Source organism: Agrilus planipennis, unplaced genomic scaffold (assembly GCF_000699045.2).
Source record: "Agrilus planipennis isolate EAB-ADULT unplaced genomic scaffold, Apla_2.0 scaffold25, whole genome shotgun sequence".
Lineage (NCBI taxonomy): Eukaryota > Metazoa > Arthropoda > Insecta > Coleoptera > Buprestidae > Agrilus > Agrilus planipennis.
This window is the reverse complement of record NW_020439112.1, coordinates 221,738-247,318: the sequence shown is the minus strand read 5'-3', so window position 1 is coordinate 247,318 and position 25,581 is coordinate 221,738. Positions and strand designations below refer to the sequence as shown.

General features: G+C 30.6%; 6 protein-coding genes and 1 long non-coding RNA gene across 12 annotated transcripts; 3 read left to right on the top strand and 4 right to left on the bottom strand.

Annotated features, from left to right (window-relative positions):
- Positions 1-2,912: 2,912 nt before the first annotated feature.
- On the bottom strand, positions 2,913-11,305 carry LOC108739561 (neogenin). 2 transcript variants are annotated; one of them, XM_018473531.2, is made up of 21 exons: positions 11,061-11,305; positions 9,924-10,095; positions 9,735-9,865; positions 9,226-9,439; positions 8,943-9,167; positions 8,736-8,880; positions 8,437-8,597; positions 8,265-8,380; positions 7,184-7,679; positions 6,829-7,111; positions 6,529-6,738; positions 6,176-6,464; positions 5,945-6,103; positions 5,681-5,886; positions 5,475-5,619; positions 5,256-5,417; positions 4,959-5,147; positions 4,431-4,781; positions 3,929-4,151; positions 3,688-3,863; positions 2,913-3,488 (listed from the first exon to the last, which is right to left on the bottom strand). In XM_018473531.2, exons 1-21 carry the CDS (start codon positions 11,164-11,166, stop codon positions 3,232-3,234), a joined length of 4,416 nt encoding a protein of 1,471 aa, XP_018329033.1. In that variant the 5' UTR covers positions 11,167-11,305; the 3' UTR covers positions 2,913-3,231. The 2 variants fall into 2 exon arrangements, with proteins under 2 accessions (XP_018329033.1, XP_018329042.1); XM_018473540.2 differs by having other exon boundaries at positions 7,184-7,352.
- A 671-nt stretch (positions 11,306-11,976) lies between these two features.
- Positions 11,977-12,530, top strand: LOC108739246 (AP-3 complex subunit sigma-1). The gene is made up of 2 exons (XM_018473070.2): positions 11,977-12,141; positions 12,195-12,530. The coding sequence occupies exons 1-2, from the start codon at positions 12,061-12,063 to the stop codon at positions 12,315-12,317; spliced, it is 204 nt and encodes a 67-aa protein (XP_018328572.1). The 5' UTR covers positions 11,977-12,060; the 3' UTR covers positions 12,318-12,530.
- A 72-nt stretch (positions 12,531-12,602) lies between these two features.
- Positions 12,603-13,836, bottom strand: LOC108739238 (acylphosphatase-2-like). Its single transcript, XM_018473059.1, has 5 exons — positions 13,747-13,836; positions 13,105-13,313; positions 13,028-13,044; positions 12,848-12,957; positions 12,603-12,791 (listed from the first exon to the last, which is right to left on the bottom strand). The coding sequence occupies exons 2-5, from the start codon at positions 13,178-13,180 to the stop codon at positions 12,677-12,679; spliced, it is 318 nt and encodes a 105-aa protein (XP_018328561.1). The 5' UTR covers positions 13,181-13,313; positions 13,747-13,836; the 3' UTR covers positions 12,603-12,676.
- Positions 13,833-17,095, top strand: LOC108739196 (protein pellino). Of its 4 annotated transcripts, none has more exons than XM_018472993.2 (9): positions 13,833-14,111; positions 15,107-15,199; positions 15,314-15,545; positions 15,642-15,836; positions 15,945-16,136; positions 16,211-16,309; positions 16,398-16,613; positions 16,777-16,892; positions 16,953-17,095. In XM_018472993.2, the coding sequence occupies exons 1-9, from the start codon at positions 13,966-13,968 to the stop codon at positions 17,077-17,079; spliced, it is 1,416 nt and encodes a 471-aa protein (XP_018328495.1). In that variant the 5' UTR covers positions 13,833-13,965; the 3' UTR covers positions 17,080-17,095. The 4 variants fall into 4 exon arrangements, with proteins under 4 accessions (XP_018328495.1, XP_018328487.1, XP_018328503.1 ...); XM_018472985.2 differs by having other exon boundaries at positions 15,299-15,545; XM_018473001.2 differs by lacking the exon at positions 13,833-14,111 and adding an exon at positions 14,382-14,781 and having other exon boundaries at positions 15,299-15,545.
- A 1,630-nt stretch (positions 17,096-18,725) lies between these two features.
- Positions 18,726-19,053, bottom strand: LOC112905381. Its single transcript, XR_003231743.1, has 2 exons — positions 18,952-19,053; positions 18,726-18,891 (listed from the first exon to the last, which is right to left on the bottom strand). It is a non-coding gene; the product is annotated as an uncharacterized LOC112905381 (long non-coding RNA).
- Positions 19,054-19,108: 55 nt separating this feature from the next.
- LOC112905370 (KICSTOR complex protein kaptin-like) lies at positions 19,109-20,772 on the bottom strand. Its single transcript, XM_025977620.1, has 6 exons — positions 20,316-20,772; positions 20,173-20,255; positions 19,862-20,050; positions 19,639-19,805; positions 19,321-19,578; positions 19,109-19,262 (listed from the first exon to the last, which is right to left on the bottom strand). Exons 1-6 carry the CDS (start codon positions 20,518-20,520, stop codon positions 19,109-19,111), a joined length of 1,056 nt encoding a protein of 351 aa, XP_025833405.1. The 5' UTR covers positions 20,521-20,772.
- A 206-nt stretch (positions 20,773-20,978) lies between these two features.
- Positions 20,979-25,022, top strand: LOC108739218 (cell growth regulator with RING finger domain protein 1). Of its 2 annotated transcripts, none has more exons than XM_025977674.1 (7): positions 20,979-21,439; positions 21,516-21,667; positions 23,514-23,685; positions 23,877-24,018; positions 24,224-24,331; positions 24,445-24,659; positions 24,747-25,022. In XM_025977674.1, exons 1-7 carry the CDS (start codon positions 21,336-21,338, stop codon positions 24,961-24,963), a joined length of 1,110 nt encoding a protein of 369 aa, XP_025833459.1. In that variant the 5' UTR covers positions 20,979-21,335; the 3' UTR covers positions 24,964-25,022. The 2 variants fall into 2 exon arrangements, with proteins under 2 accessions (XP_025833459.1, XP_025833458.1); XM_025977673.1 differs by having other exon boundaries at positions 20,980-21,439; positions 23,874-24,018.
- The last annotated feature ends 559 nt before the right edge of the window (positions 25,023-25,581 follow it).

Here is a 25,581-nt window from a genome sequence, read left to right as displayed (position 1 = left end):
TGTTACCTCATTGTCTGTCACAAATAGTAATATTAAATTATATAAAAAAACATCCGTTGTTTGATTGCAGTCATGTATGTATATAATGTTTAAATGTATATAAGTATACTGCCTTTTATTCTATACGGCTAAATTATGTTATTCAATTTCCTTAGAGAGATTAAGGAATTCATAGTAGCATCCTTTTCGATAAATAATTAAAGGAAAAACACTGGGACTTTACAAATGGCAATAAGAAATTAGTACATTACAAATTAAAACTAAAATATAACGAGCAACAGTTTCTATTGTTGTATATGTAGGCATTTTTTAATAATTATCTATTATATGTATAGGTACGACAATTAAAACTCTTCTTCTACCAGTTATTCACAGTGAAAAGAACATATATGTATAATAGCAAGATCAAAGAAGTTTTCCCCAAGATGTTTTATTAATATTGATATAAGTAAAGCCTATTCAAATATTTCATATAAAATTTTGAGCATTTTTCTTTAACTTTTTTCAAATTAGAAAACCTTTACCACATTTTTTATTATAAATCAATAATACTAAAACACACTGGAGAAAAAAAAATTCTTTATCTTGCCAGAGATCTAACTTTATTCTACCTATCTCATTTGTGGTCAATTTTGTAGAAAAAATCCATTATTTTTTACTATTTTACACCGGAAGGTCAAGTATAATAATTACTGTAACTACGACAAAATTTATAAATACGAGTGATAAGGACAAGAGTTGATATGGCTTATTTTTGGCCTATGATAGAATCAGTGGTTTTGTTTTTCTTTTTAAGAACATTTTTAAAGTTATTTTGATAAACCCTATATTTTACGGTTTCGCGAATAGCCCAAATTTATTATAAATTATTTTAGTTTTCATAAATTTTAGTTTTTTTGGTCGCATAAAAAGAGCACAAAAAAATAATTTTGATGTGATAATTCTACAAATGTAAAAAAATGACATCATTAATAGTATATTAAAATAAATAAATAATCCCACGTACACACTTTCAATTTTACACAAACGCAAATAAAAACCTTTATCTTCATTACATTATATGAAATAAAAAGCTCTTAAAAGAGTGCGGAACGATCGGCTCACACACACATGACTCAAACGCCATAACATAAGAATACACCTAACTATAACATTCGCTTAGAAGAGTCACTTGCAAATCGAAGACATTATTTTCTAATAATTCAGGCGATTCGCTATTTTTTTTTTTCACTTAATAAACGTTTATCAATTATAATTTTGAAGTAAATATTCAAATGTTAGGCATTCCTTTCTTTGGCTTTAGAAATATAATATTTTAAAAAAAGACAGATGAGCCACAAATCGTCAACCCTTGTCCTACGGCAAGGACCGGCACGACACGACACTTTGCAATAAATGTAGGCAATATTATAATTACCTATTAAAATACTAAATGTGCTCGATAATACATAATATACCCTGTTCGGATAAAATGTGTTTTTAATTAGATACGTACATACTAATAATGGAGAAAAGTCCAAGTGCTTTTTATGTAAATTACCGAAAATATTAACTTAAAAATAAAATTAAAATAATAAATAACACATATTCGACATCACATAGTTTAAATTTTAAATTAACGTAGTTAAAGTACTTACGGGTGGATTGCTTTTAATTATTATAGAGGAGTACAAAAATGCATAATCAAACTGACTCGAAAAAAAATATATCACCTTAAAACCGTTTTGTTATCAGTCTTATCAGAATACAGTCGTTTTCGATTTTTGTACGTAAGTAAATGCTATTATAAACTAAATAATTCCTCGTAAAAAACTTATACTATTGTTTTAGGCTTCGAACGTCTTAAAAGTATGCATTAAAAAAAAAAATAAAAAATTTACACATCCCTATAGAAAGTACGGATTGTTCAAATCTTAATAATTTGTTATAATTCCTGTCCCCACTGTCTCTCGGACCGAGGACCTCTTCAGACCGATGGCCCAATACTATTATGCCTTTTCTGCCACTGGTTCCTATGCTTATTATTAGTCCAAAACACTGTTACCATGTAAATTTACTCAAAATACTTACAGCAAGTACAAATACGTGTAGGTACATATTTCTCTATACATATACAGGTAAGGTAAAACGATCACCGGACACAAAAGTTACACATTTATTTGCCACTATTTCTTCATTTTTTTATATCCTACAAGCGAAAAAGACATATTAGAGGCAGAAACAGGTGTTAAGAGGAGTAGATGTTGACCTACATTACGCAAATAGTTAAGGATCTGGGATGCTTTAGTTTTAAGGAAATGCGAAGATTAGTTAACGATAGGAAAGAGTGGAAGTACGCGTCCAGTCCAACCAGTCTTAGGACTGACGACCTTATGATAAAGTGAAAAAGCTCTAAAAACTGCCTTAAACTAACTGAATTCTCAAAATCTTTTGAACAAAAAGTAACAGCCCTTTAAAAACTTTCAATTACATTAATTGAACTTAGATTTCCTTATTGGCTTAAGGGATTTGTAGAAAAGATGATGCCACCTTTTGATGATTGCATATTGCTACTAGAATATCCCTATGTTTGATTCTTAACTCGCCGCTAGTGTATAAAGAATTGCTCGTGTTAGATTATAGAGTTTCTGAAAGGACAAATCCCTAGGGATTTGTGCATGTAAATTTTACTTCTAGGTGCAAAATACGTGTTCTACTCCTTCTTTTCGAGAACAAATGCAATTTCCTACACTTTAAAATGCATTTACTTAACAAAGTTTCCGCGACCTAAATTCTTCAGATTCGTTGTTCTCGCTTTATCTCTACAAAACTATCTTATATTATTATAAATGAATACCCATAACGTATGATATTTCATTGCGCAATTTTTACATATTACATCGCCAACTATTTGTTAAAATCACACNTATATAAAAGATTTATAAAAATTACTGGACATTTTCACAATCGAAATAACTGTTCAAATTCTAAATTTCCTATACAAGTATATAGTTAAACCATTAAAAGAAATAAAAATAGAAAGAAGTTTTAAAACTACAGTATTTACGTTAAGTGAATATTTTTTTTACGAGCCAATTTGATTCACTAAGTACTAACGCGCAAAAGATATTTCCCTTATTACACCACACATTATACAAGAGAAATAAAAAAACCGACCATTTATACATAGGTACATCGCACATGTTACGTCATTACTTTTACATACCTTTTTCAATCCATGCACACGTAACCCTAACATTCAAATTCGCTCGCCGTGATCGCGTTCAAAGTAATCATCAGTCCTTCCAAGTTTGCCATTTCTTGGTTTAACTCTTCAGTGGAATGAGACGGCTTAAGGGGTTGCACCTCCTCCGCCGTATGGGGCGGCGGATTTGAGGTCGTTATACGAGAGGCTGGGGTACCGACAACAGTCGGATTACAGCCAGCCATTGTCTTTTTATAGGGGGACGTGTTAGGCCGAATTATTATCTGAGACGGTTGCGGAGTTCCTGCAATTAAAAAATAAATTAATTACCAAAAATCCGTTTTCTTACTTTTTAATTCGGAAAGTCAAAAAATAGAATAGGGACGTATGGGTAATTCTGGACCTCTCCCCCGTCTACAAAGTAAGTAAGTTTTATATTTATTAGAAATATGTTGGCTCGTTTTTTGCATTAATGCTTTTACCGATGTTTATTAAGTACTCACCTATATGTTTTGGCTGGGGTGTTCCTGGTGCTGATAGTGGAGGTGGCGCAGGAACACTAAAACTTTTCAACGGATGACCAAGTCCGGGAATCCTCCTTACCGGCTGCGGATCGGCTGTCACATTCATTCCTGGAGCGTACGTACTACCAGGTGGAACATGAGCAATCGGCGGGTGACTAAATATAGTAAAAAAAAAATGTTAATAACTGCAAAAAGATGCAAATGTTTCTTATTATAATACCTAGCATAATTCGAATTGCAAGGTCCAATATCACAGGTACTTCGGGAATTAACTGGACCGCTAAGGTGTTCTGGCATTTGACCATCCATATTTTGGTCCATGGCAATATGGGCTCGGGAAATGTTATACTGTGTTCTGGGGTAATTGGTTCGACTTGAAGGGGTGGAATCATTACTAGTATGGCTCGATGATGCTGTGTTAATCGGAGTTACTATGGCTGTAGCTAAAAATAAAAAACAATAAGCTTACATTTGGCAAGCAAGCTATTTCAAAATGTGTACGGTAAATAAATAGAGTTTCTATTTTCATTGTTAGTTACTTTTATTTTAGCATTAGTCAAAAATTATCCCCTATGTGGGCAACGATTTGAAGACTAGTAAAAGAGCGCTTTTAAAAATAGTGACCTATCATCGTGAAGAAAGCGTTTTATTTAAAGGCTCCTAAAGGTTCAATACTGAATATATCTTTTGGTTAAAACAAGGATATATTTCTGTCTATTTACCCATATATCCAGGCACGTAGGTCGTTTTATCTAATGAATTAGATGGATGATTATCGCGACTGTCGAATTCGTTAGCACCCATACTTCTAGGCAAAGTCACTGCCCCACAGCTACTAGCGCCATCGTTACTACAATGACTCTTTTCTTTCAATTCCATTTGATCATGATGAATCCACAGATCAGGGGGCTTAATCTGCTGACAGCTTTTTTGATATTTGCTTCGTGAACGACTGGGAGACGTCGCACATTCTCTTTTACGATAATAAACAATCACAACGGTAATGACGAGAGTTACGGCTAATACTACACCAGCTATTGCTATATAAATTAGCAACTTATTGGAAAAATAACCTGTAACAATCAAAAGTTAAGCAACACTTCTTGTACTGCTTCGTACCCTTTATTGAACTTATGAACTTTAGCATCTTTCTCTTAAAATTTTAACATTTAATACATGAAGCATATCAATAACAGAAAAAGTACCAGTTAAGTTTAGATATAATTTTAAGTCATGCCTACAATTCATACCTGTACGAAAGGAGGCAAGAGCAGAAAACGGTCCGTTTCCTCCACTGTTTCTAGCCTGCACCTTGAAAAAGTATTCTGTATTTGGTTCCAAATCGCTGATAATGACACTATTCTCATCACCTTTTACTGCTTGAGCAGACCACTCACGATCACGTTTAGTAGTGTTCGTAGTATACAAAATAACGTATCCTATAATAATAAAGACATGGATCAAACTAATGCACTACTTGGTACGTTGATACATTCCAACATTTTATTGTACAAAAAAATTAAATACCCAATAAAAGGTAATAATACCTGTAACTCGGCCGGTTTGTAACTTCAGAGGTTGCCACTGTAATTTTAACACTTGTCCTTCGCCCTCAACAGAAACTACTGATAAGTTTTTAGGTGGAGAATTTGGAGGGTTTTCCCATGTAGCGTTCTGAACTACCATACTCCATGGACTTTCTCTCCGGCCTTAAATTAGAATTACGATTACAAAACTTTGACTCGAAAATTAAAAAAAATGTTTACCTTTTACAACTTTAACGCTAAATTCGTACATAGTGAAAGGTTTCAAGTCGTCGATCTTCACATAAGGGTCCGTAACGTTGACGTACTTGCTTTTAGAACTTTTCTCTGCTGTAAACTTCACCACATAATATCTATCACGAACATACTACGACAAAAAATTAAATTAAAATTACTTAGAATAAAAATAAAACAAACAGTATTTTTACCTGACTTTTGCTAAGCGACGTATCAGTCCAGTACAGCACGACCGAGGACGAACTTAAAACTTGAGCTTTGAGACCTACGGGGGGTATCAAAGGACTTACTATTTCGGGGGGCGGTTCGTCACGCGTTCGTACATTTGCATACAATTGTAAGCCGGCACCTTTCTGATTACTGGCCCGTAAACTAATTACATAATCAGAATTCGGTTCTAAAATAATAATTAGAAAACAATAACTTTAACATGTAAAATAAAATTGAAAACAAACCTAATTTCTCAATAACATAACTTCTCTGTTTCTCGTCCAATTCTTTTGTGTAAATATCAGACACCCCTTTGCCCCATCCCAATATGTAATTTCTTACTTTAATATTTTGGTTTAAGGGTGCGTTCCACATTACCCCTATTTTATCAGAATGTGCTCGCACTACAACAAAACGGTTTTAAGGCGGAGGCATAAAACTAAAATTTATTTATAATAATTTTACTAAATATGTACCTCGTAGTTGCGTTGGAATATCAGGTACTTGAGATTCATCGGAATCGTTTTCTAATGTTTGGCATTCGTACCACTCAGTGGGAGGACCTGTGCCATTCACGTTCAAAGCCCACAATTTTACTTGATAAGTTGATCCCTTTTCTAAATTACTTAATGTAAAAGAACGCAAATTAGCTGGAGTAGTTATTGTATCCCCTTTTCTACCCAATTTCCGATAGCGAAGCTTATATCCGGTTATTATACCATTTTGACCGTCAGGCGCAGGGGGCTCCCAATATACAATAATGGACTTTAAAAGAGTAAAAAAATGAAAAGTACTAAAACGTGTATATACAAATGAAGTATTTTCTTACCGTGCTACTTGCAGGCTCCAATGTAACATTAAGGGGTGATTCAGAGGGTGGTGCACTGAATGTCCTCACTAATTTTTCTTCTGAAGCAGCACCTGCCCCGTTCTGATTTATTGCAACCACCCAAACACTGTACTCTGTATAAATTGACAATCCCAGTATATCACACTGCAGATTTGTTGTTTCAATGTTGTGCTCAGTAGAAGACATTGTCTGAAAGAGTATTTTGAAGACATTAATTTTCTCTTCCATACTATGCATAAAAGAAATATCTTTTACATCTTTAAAAGAAAAAACATATACCTCCATATAGTAAACTCTATAAAGTTGTATTTCTCCATTTTGAACTAATGGGGGCTTCCAAGTTGCATGTATAGACATTACGCTGGTCGCATAAGCATTAAACTGTTCTGGGGCACTGGGAACACGCTCCTCGGTCTGAGTTGTCACTTTCAGACTCTCAGAGGATAAGCCTGGACCCAATTTACTATATGCCACAACCCTAAAAAAATAAACCTGGCCTGGTTGCAAACCTCCGATGTTGATGTCCTCCAAACGGGATCTTGTTGTATTTTGAACCCTTTCCCTAATACAAAGAAAAATAAAACATACAAAATCATATTTTTAGGGTTACAATTCAAAACAATTGTATATGCACCTTTCACTGCTTCCTCGCTTATAATAGACAGAATAAGCAATTATATCTCCATTATAATTGGGAGGTGGTTGCCAGCTTAGAGTTACAAATCGTGCTTTAACAATGGAAGCTTTCAGATTAATTGGAGGCCCAGGAACTTCTTCTTGAACATTCTTTTCATCTCCATCTGCTATAATGGGTTTGGTGATAGGGGTGGATTCAGTGTAAGCAGAGAGAATATCTCCTAGATTAGTACTATTACTACTACTAGCTAAAGTGTTTTGCAAAGAATCGAGAATTTTATGTCTGTCTTGCTTATTGCTAATGTTAAGGATAGGATCACTACTGTATTGCAGTTGTTTTGGTATTGCAAAACTACCAAACTGAACCTCCCCCAAGCTACTAGATTCATCCGATTTTAAATGTGCAAAAGCAGTACGTGATTGTAATTTGTTAATGGTAGGTAACGATTCATCTTTAGAAAACTTCTTCCTATTGTGGGATTTTTTTACTTTTTCTGTTATTATAAAAGCAAGAGAAAAAGTAAAGAGGGATAAATAGCATGCGTTTAGTAAAGGATGTTAATATTAACATATATAATAGGGTTGAAATACGCAACGTTAGTACAGTGACAATAATGAATATAGGAATTCAATCAAAACAGGAACAGGTTGTAAGGGTAAGGGTAAAAGGAAAAATAAAACAGAAATTAATAATTAAAAGAACTTTGAGAAACAAAATAAAATTATGCAGAAAATACCTACAATTCCATAAATTAAAGAGAAATTGAAACTAGCAGAAAATGGTGATCATTCTTGAATGCACAACTAGTAAAAATTTTATTTTCTAATAACAAATATTTTGGGATTAATTAATGAATAATAATGAGTAAGATGATATTTTAAGTACACATTTTTGAAAACAACTAAAAGCCTAATTCCTGAAATTACTCTTCTGGTTCCTCCTTAATAAATGAAATCAATAAACAAAATACATTTTTTAAATATTAAGTGTAGTTTGTATGAATCTGTTCAAATGTTGGTCGACATATTATTCAAAGACGAGTTACAAGAAATGGAAAAGCAAAATTTACGAAAAATACCTGCACTTGTGACTTTTAAACTGGCAGAAGCCTGAATGTTCCCTGCTGGATTTGATGCAATACATTGAAACAAACCACTATCTGATGTCATCAGGCCCAAAATTTTTAAGTTATTTCTACAATATGCAAAATTACAAAAACCATCACAATAAAAACGCTTACTAATTAATACCCATTCACTATTTGATAGTATTCAGTAGGAATAATGATTTCCCCATTTTTTAACCATTCTATTTTCGGTTCTGGTTTGCCATAAACAGAGCATTCGAATTCTGTGTCTTTATTTATCACATCAACTTTGTCCATTGGTTTCTTAAGGAATTTTGGTGGCACCTAGGAAGAGAATGTAAGACGATATTTAAAAAAATATAATATAATTTACTTATAAATAAATTTTCCGTTTTTTTCATGAACTTTGAATTGTAAGAATATTAATCTCAACTTAAATTGTTTAAGTATAAGAAATATTACCTGAACCTGAAGAGTAACTGATGCATCTACGCTATCCTCTCTATTTTCAGCCCTACACTGATACACCCCAGCATCAGATTCTTCAATTTTTTTAATTTGCAACGACGTTGTCGATCCAACCCAACTGAACCTACTGTCCAAGTTCCTTTAAGAAAATATAATAATCGATTATTGACTTTGTTAAGCCAAAAAGAGACTTCTACATACGCCATATCAACAGTGTAACCGTCTTTTAGCCACGTAATAGTAGGATAGGGGTTGCCGTTGGCAGTGCAGTCTAGAGTTACAGTTTCACCCTCTTTAACTATTTTCGACTGGGGCAGAGCAATGAAACTGGGGGCTGAAATACTAGCCGCTTGTTCCTGGTCTTCGTTTATAATTAAATTAGCTTTATTACTAAGCCTGTACGTGTTTACGCTCGACACATTGCATCTACATAAACCGAAAGGATAATAAATATTTTAACGCTCTAAACACTTTAAAATCGTACCTGTAACTTCCTTGATCGGCACTTTTAACTTCGTCTATTTCCAACGCTCCTGACGGTAATATTGCCATTCTTAACTTGTCCAGTTGCAATGGTCTTTCATCCTTTAACCACCTTATCCGAGGTGGAAGGGACGTTTGTACTCGACACGCAAAATACGCCTTTTGACCAGGATAAACTGTTATGTCTCGGGGTTCTTGTAGAAAACCGGATAAAGCTTTAAAATGAATTTAGATACGATTATAAATATTAAATATCCACATCCATGACAATTCTCAAAAGTACTTAATTGATTAAAATTAAAATATAAAACTCGATATATTCTGGATCATCATAATCATAACGTAATTTCTTTTCATATCACGATTCCCCATTTTTTCTTGTATTTATATTACAAAAACCCTTAACCATATTAATAAAACAAATTATGCATATGAATTGTGATAATAACTAAAGGTATATTTATAAGATATAGGCAAAGTAAAAAAGGTCAGTTTTATGCCTATACTTACTAGCTATAGTTAAATGGGCAACCCGACTAACCACAGCTCCTACATTAGGAAGTGAAGCGAGGCACTGGTAATTTCCTGAAAGTTCTTCAGATACACTAGCTATATATAACGATCCATTTGCTAATTGAGATCTGGAATAAAGTAAGGAAAATGTTAACGACGATTTAACAGTAAGTATAAAATAGTTACCTATAAAAATCACCTAGGTACGAAAGTGGTTGACGATCTTGGTCCAACCATTGTATTGTAACCATATTAGAAGGATACTCTTGGGCTGTTTTTACCACGCAGTCCAAAACACACGACTGACCGGCTTCAACAGTCGTATCAGCAGGTTCGATAATAAATTCCACAATGTATGCTAAAACGAAGTACATTCAAAGAATTGTATACAAAATACTCATGTTTTAACAAGACTAAACAATTTATAATGTAATAAAAATTATCACCAACACTAAAAGAAAGGTACAGATTTGAATATTACAAAGGGATAGAGGGACACACTAGTTATAAAAAAGCAAAAATTAAAAACATTTCAAGCAATCCATTCTCAGTGTTTGAAACAAAAAAATATTTTCTGTATTTAAAGAACATTCTATTATTGGAATTGAGATCTGAAGGTACAATTTCACTGTTTTTTTTGTTTATATGATGCAACTGGCAGTAAAATCGTAAAAATAACTGGAACCATCAGATGTAATTTCGAGAGTACGTGTGGCAAGTTTCATTATCTTAATAATTACTAAATACCATGTCAACCTTATACCCTTTCAGATATTAAACAAAAAAAGGAACTTTTTTGGACTTATTTTTGCATAAAGAGAAACATAATAATGAAATAATTGCACATAATTCTTTAACAGAAAAATATAAAAACTTATTTTACACCTAAACAGTAAAAAACAAAGATATTTTCACCTTTAAATATTCTAATTATTTTGAATTAAACTTGGTATCTATTAACCAATGTTTTATCTAGTATTGTTTCTGTAGTGATTGCATTCATGTTTTGATGCACATTTCAAAAAGTAAATATCGAACATAAGGACCTGAAGATACGACGTAATGTATATAATTGACTTGTATAATAGTTACTATTTTATTAAAAAGTGGCAATGTAAAATAATATAAAATATATGTACTCTGCATATCTAATTGCAATCGGCCACCTTTTAAAAATTTATATAATAAATAACTGTTGCATTTTTGTAAATGTATTACACACATTCTAGCAAAATGACCAACAATTTTATCAATATAACATTTAAAAAGCAATTTTATCTCTATAACTTTTTAAAAAGTAAAATGTACACAACACCAATTTACCTTGAATATGTGTTAAAACAGAAGTCACAATTAAAACATGCACATACTTTTTCAATATAAAACACCCACTGTTTGTCCGCATTGTATCGTACAACTTATTTATCATTGTTCTTATATAACTAGCACAAATTAATTACGATTTAATATATTAATACAAAATAATAAATAATAACAGACAACGCCATTGATGACAACTTAACATGACACTTCTCCAGATTTGACAGCGACAGCCATGCGACAGCATTGGACAGCATCTTGATTTGACGGCATTGACCTATTATCTATGGCTTCGACCATGCTTTGACGTATAAGAACATTAAAATAATTCTTCATTTAGCGTGAATTTTAATATATTTACCTTTCTTTCTGCACATTTGTATCAATAAGCAAAGAATATTCATAAATAAGTATTTAATATTTATTANTAGCGGTAGCAGAGCCTGTAGGGGGCGGGCATCCAGATGCTATGGGACGAACGCTGCTTTGTCCCACGAGAGACGACACAGCCATTTGGAATACAAGTGGTGAACAATTGTGCGTTGTTTGTCAGTATTTCCCCCTTTCAAGGGCCCTATTACCCTGCAGGTACGGTACATATTAAAATATCTACTGTTTTTTATTTATAATAATTAAAAATGTTTTTGGCAGTACAATATATGATATTATTTTCAGACATACATGCATTTGTGCAAGCTGTTTCGACAGATTAGATCGTTGTCCAATGTGCAGGGGGCCCATAAAAAGTTACTTCTGCATCCGGGGTGAATACTTTAATTTTCTTATTTCTAGTTTAATTGGAGGAAGTGACTATAAATTAATTTATAGGCATTATGCCACTCTTTATTTTGTTTTTTGTGTGGATTCATCAGAGAGTGAATTAGGAATTTTGGATTTAATACAGGTGTTTGTAGAAACATTAGACAAATGCTTTGAGAATGTATGTGAATTAGATTTAATATTCCATGTTGATAAAGTACATTTTATTCTAAATGAATTAGTAATGGGCGGAATGGTATTAGAAACAAATATGACTGAGATTTTAACAAGAATTGAAGATCAAAATAAATTTGAAAAACAGGAGGTATGTTTCATTTTACAATTGTTGAATGTTTTTCATGAAAATGTTCATTTCAGGCCGGTATTATAGCTGCTCCTGCAAGAGCTGTATCAGCTGTAAAAAACATGAACATTCCACAACAAATTAAAGATATGAAATTGCCTGATTTGCCTCAAGCAATTAAAGACCTTAAATTTTGACAATCTCTTATATTCCCCTCATTTTTTAAGTAGTAGTTCATGTAAGTTATTTGTTAATTAAGAGTACTGTTTCTCATTGTATATTTAAAAATAATACAATGGCAATTATTTACTGTTGGTGTGTAAAAAGGAATAAAATCATAAATTGAACTTGTCTTTTTAGTTAGAACAGTTAAGTAAAATATGAAAGTAAATATTTAGATAATACAGAACCAAACATACCAGATTCTTTTTAAGGCTGTATGTTGTAGTAAAATGCATCATCCTGATAATCAAAAACAACAGTGCAGGAATACCTTAATATTTTGTTTACTAATAAATTACATAATGCTGGATTCTACATTCACAAAAATAGAATTTTATCTTTTAATTTGAAAGTCTTTAAATGAAAATTCACTGATTTCCCTTTCATTTTCAAATATAGCTTTATCTATTTGTGATTGTGGGCTTCCTTTAAATTGTAACCAATTTTTCCTAAAATCAGAAATCATATGAAATTCAATACTTCTTACAATTAATACTTTGCTAACATCTGATTAACACCATCTTCAGGTCCTTCCAAAACTCCTTTTACTGTTCCTTGACTAGTATTTCTACACCAACCTTTCAAACCTAATTTTTGGGCTTGCTCTTGCGTATGCTTTTGCAGATATTAATTCCACATATTAATTAAAGGAACAACATTTAATGTAAGGAAAAAATATCCTTACCTTTCGAAAGAACACTCCTGCAAAATGTATTGAAAATTATTTAACTGTTCAAGAATATTTCAACTGAGTTATCAAACCTTGAACTCGACCATAAACTTCAAAATCTAATCCTTTGAGCTTTTTTGTTGCCATAATTCCGAAATACCTCAACATCCGAGATTAAATAAACAATTGTCGATAAAAATGTCATAACCTCATGTCATAACAATTTCAACTAGATACAGGGTGTTTCAAAGAAACTATGCGTCTGTATGAATGGGTTGAACTTATAACGTTAATAAATTCTCTAAAAGAAATCAAAATCAAGTACCTACATAATATATGCTTTTTAGTCTTTTAAGATTAGTTGGTATATAATTAACAATTTATAAATTAAATCGTTATAATCAATCATAATCCGTGATAGTTATTTTTTTACTTATAATGCAAAAAAATATCATTCTAATTCGTTAATTATTTCAAATTTAAATTGTTAAATACTCAATAAATATGCATCGAATCAAAGAAATTAAAAAAAGTGAATAGAATTTTAAAAACAATTGAATAATATTGCAGACCAATAATATATAATAATTTTAATTATTCACAAACATTTAATAAAAAACATAAAGTTGTCTAAATTGAAATCTAAAATTACAATAAAGGTTTTTATTTTGTCAAACAATAATTTCTATAATCTTCGAAATTAAATAGAAAGTAATTGTAATGGAATGTCTTACAGTTTTGAACATGCTCGAACTTGTTTATAACTGCTCCGAAATGTGAGAAACCAAAAATTTCTTCGTTGTCATTCTACGTGAATCACCTCGATGAAGTGCACCGTTTTATTCAAATTATTTAAAAGAAAAAAATAGACTTTTACGGTTTTTAAATGTTATTTAGCGCTTATTGTGTGTGAAAACAGTGTTTCTTAAAAATGAGCTTTCGAAACATTTTTTATGAAATTAGTAATGAAGCGGAAAACGTCGTGTTTAAAACTTAGTCATTTACTTATTAGTAAATTAAATTATTATATGGAAAGTAATTTCGAAGTAGAATGGTCTTGCCACGATAAAAAAATGAGAAAACGAAAATTAATAAGATTGTAAGTATTTCTTTTACTGTTCAGTTTACTATAACATTACTTAATTGGAAACCTATACGAATGAAAACAGTTTTTCTGCTATTATTCAAAAACTTTATAATGAATAAAACTTTATTATATTTAAAAAAAAATCGTGATAAAATATTTGAATTTTCTTCACGCTAGATGCTATATAACCACTACTTACTTTTACCAATCGTAAATAAGGAAAAATCTAAAAATTACCAGGACACAATACTATAATACCCTAAAATACCCAACACAACAATTGACAAGAAAACCGTAGCGGTAGCCATTACTATTACCTATCATATTATTATTGAAATCAGCAATGTCTAAAACGCCATCGTCCATCAATAACAGAGTTTGAATGAACGGTGTTTTATTGACTATTCAAGGAAATTAGATAAGCTCACATTGATTGTAATGTGAAATAACAGAAAATTGGTGAAATTTGCCATTTTAATATCAGTTGTGTTAAGTTAAAAATAAACCTAAACGGCCTATTTAAATAGTCTGAATTAGTTTCAGTGAAACGTGTGTCCATATTTCTTAATTAAGGATGCACTGCAAACAATATATCATTTTTGTGTTTGTGTTATAATTAAAAGTGTTTATATATCGTACAGAGCAAATAAACAAGAATCACGGCTGCAGATATGGTTAAAAGGTTAGATTAGCCATTTATGCTTTTCTTATTATGTTTCATGTTTTTTTTGTCTTGGTTATTGTTCTCCACACTTTTCTCTCTAGTTCCTTTTTCCTAAGAAGAGTTCAACAAAAAAAACAATGAGTAATGAATTAAACCATACGTTTAGATCATTTTACTAATTACAGCAATAAAATAAATGCACCCTATACTTCAAACAAGTGATATTTTCAAAAACTTCCTAATAATTCTTACATTACATAAAACAGTTTGTTGGTTTGAATTGGATTGTTGTTTATTAATAACAATGAAATTGTTTAGTTTTAATGTAATTTCCATTGTTTAGGTCTGATGGAACTGAATCACCAATTTTAGAGGAACAGGACAATTCTGAGAAACCTAAGCAAACAGTTAAATATGGAGAACTTGTAATTCTAGGGTAAATATGTTATTATTATCATTTTGCACACTTAGCATTAATAGCAAATTGTCCAATTCCATGTCAGAAATTTGTCCACCAAACTTTAAACAAAAATAGTCTTGTGTATTGTAGATATAATGGATCACTGCAGCCAGCTGATAGGGGTAGGAAAAAAAGCAAATTTGCTCTATATCGTAGGCAAGAGGCAAATGGAGTTAAAAGATCAAAACATTATGTTGTAAAAACTCCCCAAACAACACAAGCCATTTTAGATGCAAAACAACATTCAATATCCTACACATTGTCTCGAAATCATGCAGTTATTGTGGAGTATACACCAGATGATGAAACTGACATGTTTCAGGTAAGGAAAATAAATTATAAATTGGAAACATGAAATGTTTGAAGCATATTACTTTATAATTCAGAACAAATACCTAAATATTTCCTCCACATTTAGATTGGACGTTCTTCAGAGTCACCAATTGATTTTATAGTTATGGATACAATTCCAGGACCAGATAAATCTACTGAAAAAGTTGTACAAAGTACGATTTCTAGGTTTGCATGTCGAATTTTAGCAGACAGGAACAATCCAACGATATGTAGAGTGTATGCTGCAGGCTTTGATTCTTCTAGAAATATTTTCCTAGGTGTAAGTAAATATTTCCAAAAAAAAAAACTATCTAATTAAAAATTATAAAACGACCTACAATGTATATCTTACTTGTAAATTTATTAAACAGTATTTGTATAATTTTAGGAAAAAGCCAACAAATGGCAAGAAAATGGGAAAGACATTGACGGTCAAACAACGAACGGTATTCTTATATTCCATCCTCGTGGCTCGTTTATTGGGGGAGAGGCAGCTAATGGATCATGGCTTGAGACCTCTGTTGGCGGTGGTGTTTATTTTCTTAGAGAATCTAGATCTGCCCAACAGAAAGGCCAGAAAGTAAGACAAATATGTTTTTTTCATTGTTTGTTAATTACTTTTAATCAACGACTAATTTTTTTTTTAAAATTTAGGTAGAAGACGAGACAAATATTCTTCAAGACGGAACCCTTATAGATCTTTGCGGTGCGACATTACTGTGGAGGTCTGCGGAAAGTTTAGCAAAATCTCCTGTATGTATTTATGTAATTCAAATCTGTGTGTTTATTTATTTATAATTTTGCAGTTGTGATGTAAAATTAATTTGAACATTTCTTTTAGACAAAAAAAGACTTAGAACGCGGTATTGACGAAATAAACGCAGGTAGACCGCAATGTCCTGTGGGTCTAAATACGTTAGTGATTCCCCGTAGGGTAACTGGAAACGAAAATCAACAACAACCCTATGTATATCTTAATTGTGGACATGTACAAGGCCACCATGACTGGGGACAGGATAAAGATTCGGAGAGTCGAAAATGTCCAATCTGTCTTAAGGTATTGCTTACGTATTTATATCAGAGATATTTTTACGTATTACTCTATCGAATTACTTTACTTTTGTCTTATTAATTATCAAGTGTAATTTTTAAACTATTAAAATTTTAAAGGTTCGAAAAATATTTTCGGTTTCATTTAACTTTTGTTTTTTGTTTTAAAGCTTGGTCCTGTAGTTAAATTGTGCATGGGTTTGGAACCAGCCTTCTACGTTGATTCTGGTCCTCCAACATTTGCATTCAATCCCTGTGGACACATGGCAACTGAAAAAACAGTCAAGTAAGTTTTTTTTTTCATTTAAAATTACAGATCATAAACGTTTATTGTATTATTTCAAAGGTATTGGGCCCGTATACCAATTCCTCATGGTACAAATAGCTTTCATGTGATGTGCCCGTTTTGTGCAACGACTCTAGCAGGATCACCCGGTTATGTGCGTCTCATTTTTCAGGACAACGTCGACTAGAAAGATCGTCCTGGCAGAGAACGTCCTTTAATAATTCTTCAATTTAATTTATTAAGGTAACTATATGTTAATAACGAAACGCGCGCGATTTTTATTATTTTTTTTTTGTGCTGTCTCGGTTATTGCTCATGTTATTTAATTTATTTAGTTATAATTTCCTCTTCAACTTTTACCGAATTAAATGACCTAAATAATCAGAATTTCGTTCCCTAAACATTAGCTTCTATCTAATTAAAATTATTTATTATCGTAATCATCTATTTCTTGCTTGGAAGCAGGTCTTTTTTTATGTTTATTGGACGAAAGATAAGATAGTAAGCATTACTAAATAAATATTTCAATTTATTTATCTTCCAACTGTCACCTTTTTAATATTCACGAAATATGTACAATACTTTAACTTTTTCCATAATTTTCTTGATATTGTTCAACAGCCTCTCATTTTTCTTTGGAAATTAAAGACTTCGTTGCGGTCTTTGGAAAAGATGAAATATAAATATAATTAATACAATTAATTAAAATACTATTTTTTTACTGAAGTGGAAAAGTTAATGTATTTCAATATATCAATTAAATTATGAATTTCTAAATTGAAATGAAAATGTGGTTTTATCCCGTGCAACATATTTTAAAGTATATATATTTCTTCACCAAAGGTTTATTTATGTTGCCCTAGATTTTAGATAACTGTTGTTCCTTTTTTATCCCAAAAAAGCATTACATTCGTTTGGGCCTACTATTAGCAATATGTATTCGCTTTATTATTGCGCAAAACTTCACATTACAATGAAAATCCAGGCAGAACTTCCAATAGTGCTTCTGAAATTGAAAATGGTAGAAATATTTTGTATAGAAGTGCAGACTATAGAATTACTTTAAAATTATTCATGGCACGATAACAAAAATATTTTTTGAATGAGAACTAAATTGCAGTTGCACTGTTTGATTCGAGTAAATTGTTCACGAGTTATTAGAATGTTTTCACAAGTTTGCAAAAAAGTTACTGTGCATGTTTTATTGAATAAAAGTTGAAAATATAAAAAAATATCAAAAGTTTCCAATTCGGTTTTAATGTGTTGTATATTTAATGCCCAAAAGATGTAAATAAATGTACCTACTGTAGATAAAGAAATTCATTTGTTTTTTAAATTTTGCAAGTTATTTTTGGAAACAGAAATTGAAAATTTCATTAAAGCCTACAAGTATATAAACATAAATAATAATAATGATAATAAAATATAATATATTTCAGTAGTTTTTTGTATGTATCGAAATGGTTTTTTCAAAACGAATTCTACTTATTGATAATTTAAAAAAGTAAATAAAATCCGATGCTTTAACAAAACAAATTTTATTTGTTTCTTCCCCAAAATTAGTACAATTTTGTTAAATGTTTTTTTTGAATTTAAAATCCAAAAATACAACCTTCCATTAGGTATATATAAATTGTATAAATACCTAAAAGAAACGAAACTGTTGACTTTATATACATATGCATATATGAATTATTTGTATTATCTTTTATTTAATAGTTCCACTTAATTTCCCTTTATGTTCTTTTTTATTAATAATGCCAGGGCAAATAAGGATTTAGCATAAATAAAAGGATGACTTTTACAGAAAAATAATGTATATTGATATAAAAAGCATGTACATTAAAAAAAATATGATAATCCATTGAAGTCACTTTTTACCTTAAACCTTCAAATAAATAAATACAAAAGATTAGTTATTTACGTCAAGTTTCGATGATAAAAGCGTGAAGGCTTTAATTTTTTTCTGAAATAATTCACGTGTTACATTTAGATTTGCCTACAAAAAATATTTTCGAATTATATTTACATTTTTATATTTCACACTGATTCAAAATACCTGTAGTATATGTAAGCCGTTCATACTAATGATAATTAATTCCCTTATACCATCCCCAGTTATGTCAGTATGTTTTATGTTAAAAATTGGTGATGGAAATTGTTTTATGTTTTCTAAAATCCAACCATTNACATTTTTTTATATAATTTCTTCCCTTTTAAAAGAAGAGTTTTACCTGTGTACTGGTACCAAACAGAATTTCTTTATTTCCATCGAAATCAATGTCGGCCACTTCTGAACACGTTATAACCCCCGTTGTTTCAAATTTAGGAAGGGTGGTATATTTTTTAAGGCCATAATTCAAAACATCCCTATTAAAAAGAACTTAGTACAGTCACATATGTTTAAAGGAAAAAATAAGTAGTTTACTTGAAAATAACGGACGGTAACAAGGTATTTGTTACTAGAACATTTAAAACTAAATTATTAGGAGGTTCATTCTGCACAAAGCTGAATATCTTGGAGATTTTTGGATCATCACTTACACTGTCGTTTTCAGTAAATATTCTAACATTAGAAATGATATTATCTAATTGAGTTGAGAACCTGAAAATTACTTCTTTTTTATCTACCGAGACCTTACAAATTCGAAAATATCCACATTCGCAGCCAAACGCCGTAAGTCTTCTAAAGAAAAGTTGAGTACAATAAGATCAACAATCAACGAAATAATGAACTTATAATTACTCTTTATCATTTTCATAATAAAAAACGTCTATCCATGTAACTACAGATGGTAATTTAGAGAATTCTGGAAAATAATCATTAGAATCAATCTCTTTGTATGTATGTTTGGTTTGATTCTCTCGGTAAACGTGAATCTGAATATCGCTACCAGAAAGTAAAAATACCACCTAAAAATGTAAAACAAAGAGTAAAAACAATAATTACATGTTATATATATTGTTACCTCCTTTTTGTAGGTAGCGGCATTACTGTTGCTTATTAGGTACGTGTGTGTCAGATGATAGGGCACAAACTTTAACTCTATATTCAAACAGTTTTGAGATATACTTTCAATGTTCAAATCGGCACTTTCTTCCCATTCTGAATAAATGTTTAAGTAGTATGTCTCTGTAGAATTCAAATCAAAACCTTTCTAAAATATAAATTAAAATGAAGAAAAGACACTTAAAGTTCTAAACAAAACCAAAGCAACGCTCTAAATTATAATTTAAAGAACAGAAAACTATTTCAGAAATGCATGTCATAAAGCTATACCTTTATTATGGTAATTCCAAAAACAAAATCGTTGCCATTTTCTGACTTGTTAAATGCATCTAAGGAGATAATTTCAGCACCACCTAAACAACAGAAACACTTCCACATAAAATTATTAAAATAAGGTATTAGTGACTTCTTACTTGGAATGTATGTAAAAGAAATGTGTTTGGTAGTTGAATACAAATTTCCAGATGAGTTTTCTTGATATTCAAAGCAAATAACTTCTCTCTTCAACGCAGCTAACAATAATTTGTTAAATCCATTAGCCAATTTTATACATGAAGAGGTGTAAATATTTCCTTGTGAGGAAAGAGGTACAAAATGGCAATCTTTATAGTAATTCATTAAAATAATTAAAGGGTAAATATATAAAATAATTTTTTTATTAACTGCCTTGAGAGGTTATGTTCTTTCGCACTTTTTCTTTGTTTGCATTTACGGCACCATTATCAATGAAAAATATTTCCAGCACTTATGTTTTTACTATCTAATTAATAAATATACATTTTTAAACATATAAAACTACCAAATATTAGGTAAATGTGAACACAATAAGTTAGGTTACTAGTATTACCAAAATACAAACAACAGCGAAATCACGTAGTGTTTATGGATAATGATGGTGAATATATCTTACCTATTAATTAAAAAATAAAATTAAAGTCACATATTTTATAAATCAATGTAGAAGCATATCGTGCTGAAAGCTTTTTAGTTCAATGTAGAATCCACATGTTTTTCATAATTATTTTATAATTAATGTCTTTGGTACCTTAGATAGTTCCATGTTTTTTAATTGTACAATGACGTATAACATGTTGCTGGAGTACGGGTTGTGTTTCCAATTTTGTTGTTATATATCGGACTGTTTTGACAATCTACTCATTTAATTGACGGTTATTGAACAGTTTAGTGTTTTCGTGAAATGGTTACAAATATTTTTAATAAACGCGATAAATATCAAAACCAAATTAACTGTGCAACGAATGCTAATTACAAATATAATTCATGTGTAAATGTATAGTCCGTGGTGATCGTGTATCAACGAAGTGGTATTCTTTAAAAAGGAAAATGCACTGTTGTGTTTTATAAATACATTACAAAGCGCTAAAAAAGTAAAGATTAATTACTGTTGTGATAATTTCAAACTCTACCCGGTTATGACATTTACAACAATGCTAATTTCAGTAGCAGAATTTTCTAACATCTTTTCAGTCTTGGCTGTCCTTCTCTGTTTTTGTGCCATGATACTATTTATTACAAGGTAAATATTCTTATTTCCTATAAGGCAGCTAAGATTCTGTATATAAATATTTTAAAATTGGATTTTGTTGTCCTAGAAACATGATGGTTTTACGAGTACATGGTGAGGACTTAGTTTTTCCAAACTCTTTACATCAAGTTACCCCAAGAATACCACAAATGAACATGATGAAAGTTCATATACCTTATACTTTTAAATTAATTGAAACTTCTAAGTCTTCATATTCTGGTAAGCTCCATATAAAAAGATTATTTAGCTTTGTATACTTAATAATTATTATTTATCATTCATGGGGCATTTTTTGGTGGCCTTTAAATATTTTTAGCCTTGAAGTTGTAAATAATAATAATAGAACCATGGAAAATTCTTTTTATAAAGCTAACAGTTTAAATTTTTATTCATGTATATCACAATTGTGATGTATTATTCATAATTTTTTGATTAGTTAATAAAATCCTTGATTAATAACAAATTAATAAAACACCATAATATTAAAGCGTGAGCAAATATTACACATGAATCAATGTATGTGGGTTACAAAATTGGGCAAGTGGACGCTAAAAAAAAAGCAGGTTATCCAGTTTTTTTTTAATCGTTAATGTCGTTTATTCTGCACTCGAGATAGGAACGTGCTAGATTCGTTTACTGTGACATACAACTTTCACTTACTGTATTATTACGGAATATGCGATCTGCATTACGTAATCCGCCGTGGCCTCAATCCTTTCCAGTACTGGCTTCTACAATCATCACATAATCGCATTGTACACAAAGTACACCTAATAACAAAATTAATAGTACACTCTTATTTATCAAATGACCAAATCTCACTATTGTCTATAGCGTTAAACTTAAACATTCTAATTTTTCTAAAATATAGATGAAATTAGCGTTCCAAGTTTCCGCGTTTTCTTATCTTTTTATTTTCCTATCCAAATAAGGAATATAAGTACAGTACCCACAGTTTAATTAGTAAAACTAAATTGTATTTTCAACTTTCATGTGGCTTACAAATAACTGTGGATTTATTTAAATTTATCTTTTACAAATGTTATATGAGAAGCAATTTTTTTTAAAGGAAATATAATTGAAACTAGCTTTTGATATTTATCTTAAAATTTTATATGAAGTATCAGTATCTTACAAGAATTATTAAAAATTAAAAAATATTTGCTTATGAAGGCTGCAAGACTTATACAATATATCCCAGTTTCAGCTACCTACTTATTATCTAAAAATAATTTTAGTATTGATTTGAAAATTTCTGTAGTTATCTTAATTCCTTTTTTAGTACTTCCAATACAAACTAATCATGAAACATCGTCATACAAATGGGTTCTTACTAAGCGCAAGGAATAATAAATAATTTTTGTTGTATTTATAATAAACAATCAGTGGAATAATTAACGTTTTTGACGTAAATGAACATGTACGTGACCGTTACAGACTAATGAATGAAAAATTAGTATGTTATTAAATAACGTTATCTATTGTACTTGTTCGTGCGTGTTAGATAATTTTATTTAAAGAAACATTAACAAAATGTTTACGTAAAATGGACATTTACTTAATCAAAATTTAATTATAAGCGCACTCTAAATACACAAAAAAAATAACATCATTAAACAAGTGCATCATTTTAACACGTTTGTTGGATCTTTGCGGAACATTTTTACCTTTTTCTATACCTTCTTCTACATGCTGCTTAATAATAGCAAATTATTCTTTATCAATTTTTTTTGTATTTGTTTTCGTGCGTATGAATTTTTTATCATGTTATTATACTTTATATTTTTTATTCGGAGGTGTAAGAATAATAAAATAATAACTAAACATCTCAAACATAAACTACGTGATTTAAATGTTAAATTAATTCCTGTTTATAATAAATTTTGTTAGAAATACAAAATTCAATTAGTAATTTCAAGCTGGAAAAGTACACTTTTTGAAATAATTGTTATCTGTGAGTTAAACTGTACGTAAAATACCTTATGTTTTCATAGTTTAATTGCAATAAAAGTAAATATTTTGATTAATTAGCACATTTAATTTTATACGATGCCGTAAATTGCAGGAGTGCTATGCTTGATTTCCAGTCAAGTCCGATATAAAATGCTGGTGTATTGGGGTGTGAATATAAGAGAGTTGCACATTAACTTATGGAGACCGTGGACCACATTAAGAGAGGAACTCTCCAAAAACGTTTTTTTAAACGGACATTATCAACAAGTGGGCTTTTCTTCCACGTACGTTTAAATTTTTGTTAATTGGTTAACGATCACACTAATTTCGGTCACAAGCAATTTAATTTACCTTTTTTGGTTTGAGCTGTAGATATTATTTCAATTTTTTTCACTTAAACGAAAATATATTGATTTATTATTGAATTTCCAACCCGTTTGTATTTTATAATTGCATATATTTTTTTTTTCAGAAGAGACCCACATGCGGATGAGGTACTTACTTTAAGCCTACCAGATACACAATTAGACCTAGGTACACCGCCGCGTCTTTGCTATCCCCTGGTAATCTTTTTAATTAGAGTTGAAGACTCCGGAGCCATACATCCCGATGAAACGGTAAACATTAAAAAACAATTTAATTACTGTAGATTTCTCGTAGTCAATTAAAAATTAATAGTTACGATTTCAAAAGAAGTATTAAATTATTCTTGAAAACGTTTCTTTTAAATTAATTTGTCAACTTTATAGATTTTGCAATTTATTTCTTAATATTAGAAACATTAATTTATTATCCCATGGCATTTAATTAAATTATTTTTAGGTGTCATTAATTAATGTCGTCCATATCAGAGATTCTGTTTGCACCCTGCCCACCAGTGTTTTAGCTCAGTATCTGAAACAGGCCAACGGACAGTTGTCTTGCCTAAAGGTAAAACAAATAAACTTTGTATGAGCACATTTCCAAACATTTTATGTAATGAAGTCTCTAAAATACAAGATGTAACTTTAATAAAGATTGATTTTGGTTTTTTCTTCTTTAAGCAACTGTACTTAGCTACAGGCAATCCAGGCAATTACGAAGATAGTCAAATACCATTAGCGGTAGCAGAGCCTGTAGGGGGCGGGCATCCAGATGCTATGGGACGAACGCTGCTTTGTCCCACGAGAGACGACACAGCCATTTGGAATACAAGTGGTGAACAATTGTGCGTTGTTTGTCAGTATTTCCCCCTTTCAAGGGCCCTATTACCCTGCAGGTACGGTACATATTAAAATATCTACTGTTTTTTATTTATAATAATTAAAAATGTTTTTGGCAGTACAATATATGATATTATTTTCAGACATACATGCATTTGTGCAAGCTGTTTCGACAGATTAGATCGTTGTCCAATGTGCAGGGGGCCCATAAAAAGTTACTTCTGCATCCGGGGTGAAGAATACATGCCCATAGAGGCGGAAATAAAAAACGGTACCCAAGATCCCGTCCATGGACCTTTGTATAATTGGCTGGACAGTTGGAACGACCGTCTGATAGACTTCCTTGGCTTTCAAAGGTAATGTTCAACATCTTGACGTGTTTTGATTTTTTTTGTTTATAAATTTCCTCGTTCCTTTTATTTCGTCCTTCTTTCTATAAAGATATATATGTATATACGTATGCATACAATAGTTTGCCGTCCTTATAAACGGCCCTAAAATTTCGTATAGTTATTAGCAATTATTTATTATGAACATTACGCGTAAATAATGGCTCTTTATTAATTTATTTTTGTACGTCAGTGCAATATAACCAAAAGTTATTAATGTATCTGGTAACATAGTCCCTGCTCTTCAAAGAATTTGCATCGCATAGGTAACAATCAGTTTTTTTTTTATAATCAAACAAAAAATATTTACCAATGAATGTAGAAAGTGCCATTAATCAAAATTTAATCTAAAATATTTGAAAAAAATAAAGTTGAAATTCTTTTTAAAACGATTTAAGCAAAATTGTATTATTTTGGGGCTACATTAAAAAAAAACAATAATTGGAAAACATTGGTAAATATAAATTAATTCGTAATTAATAAAAAATTACTGATAAATTACGTAAAAACGCAGTATTATTGACGAACACTGCAAATTTATATTTTTTTATTGTAAAATAAGAAATATAATTAATTAATTAATAAAAAA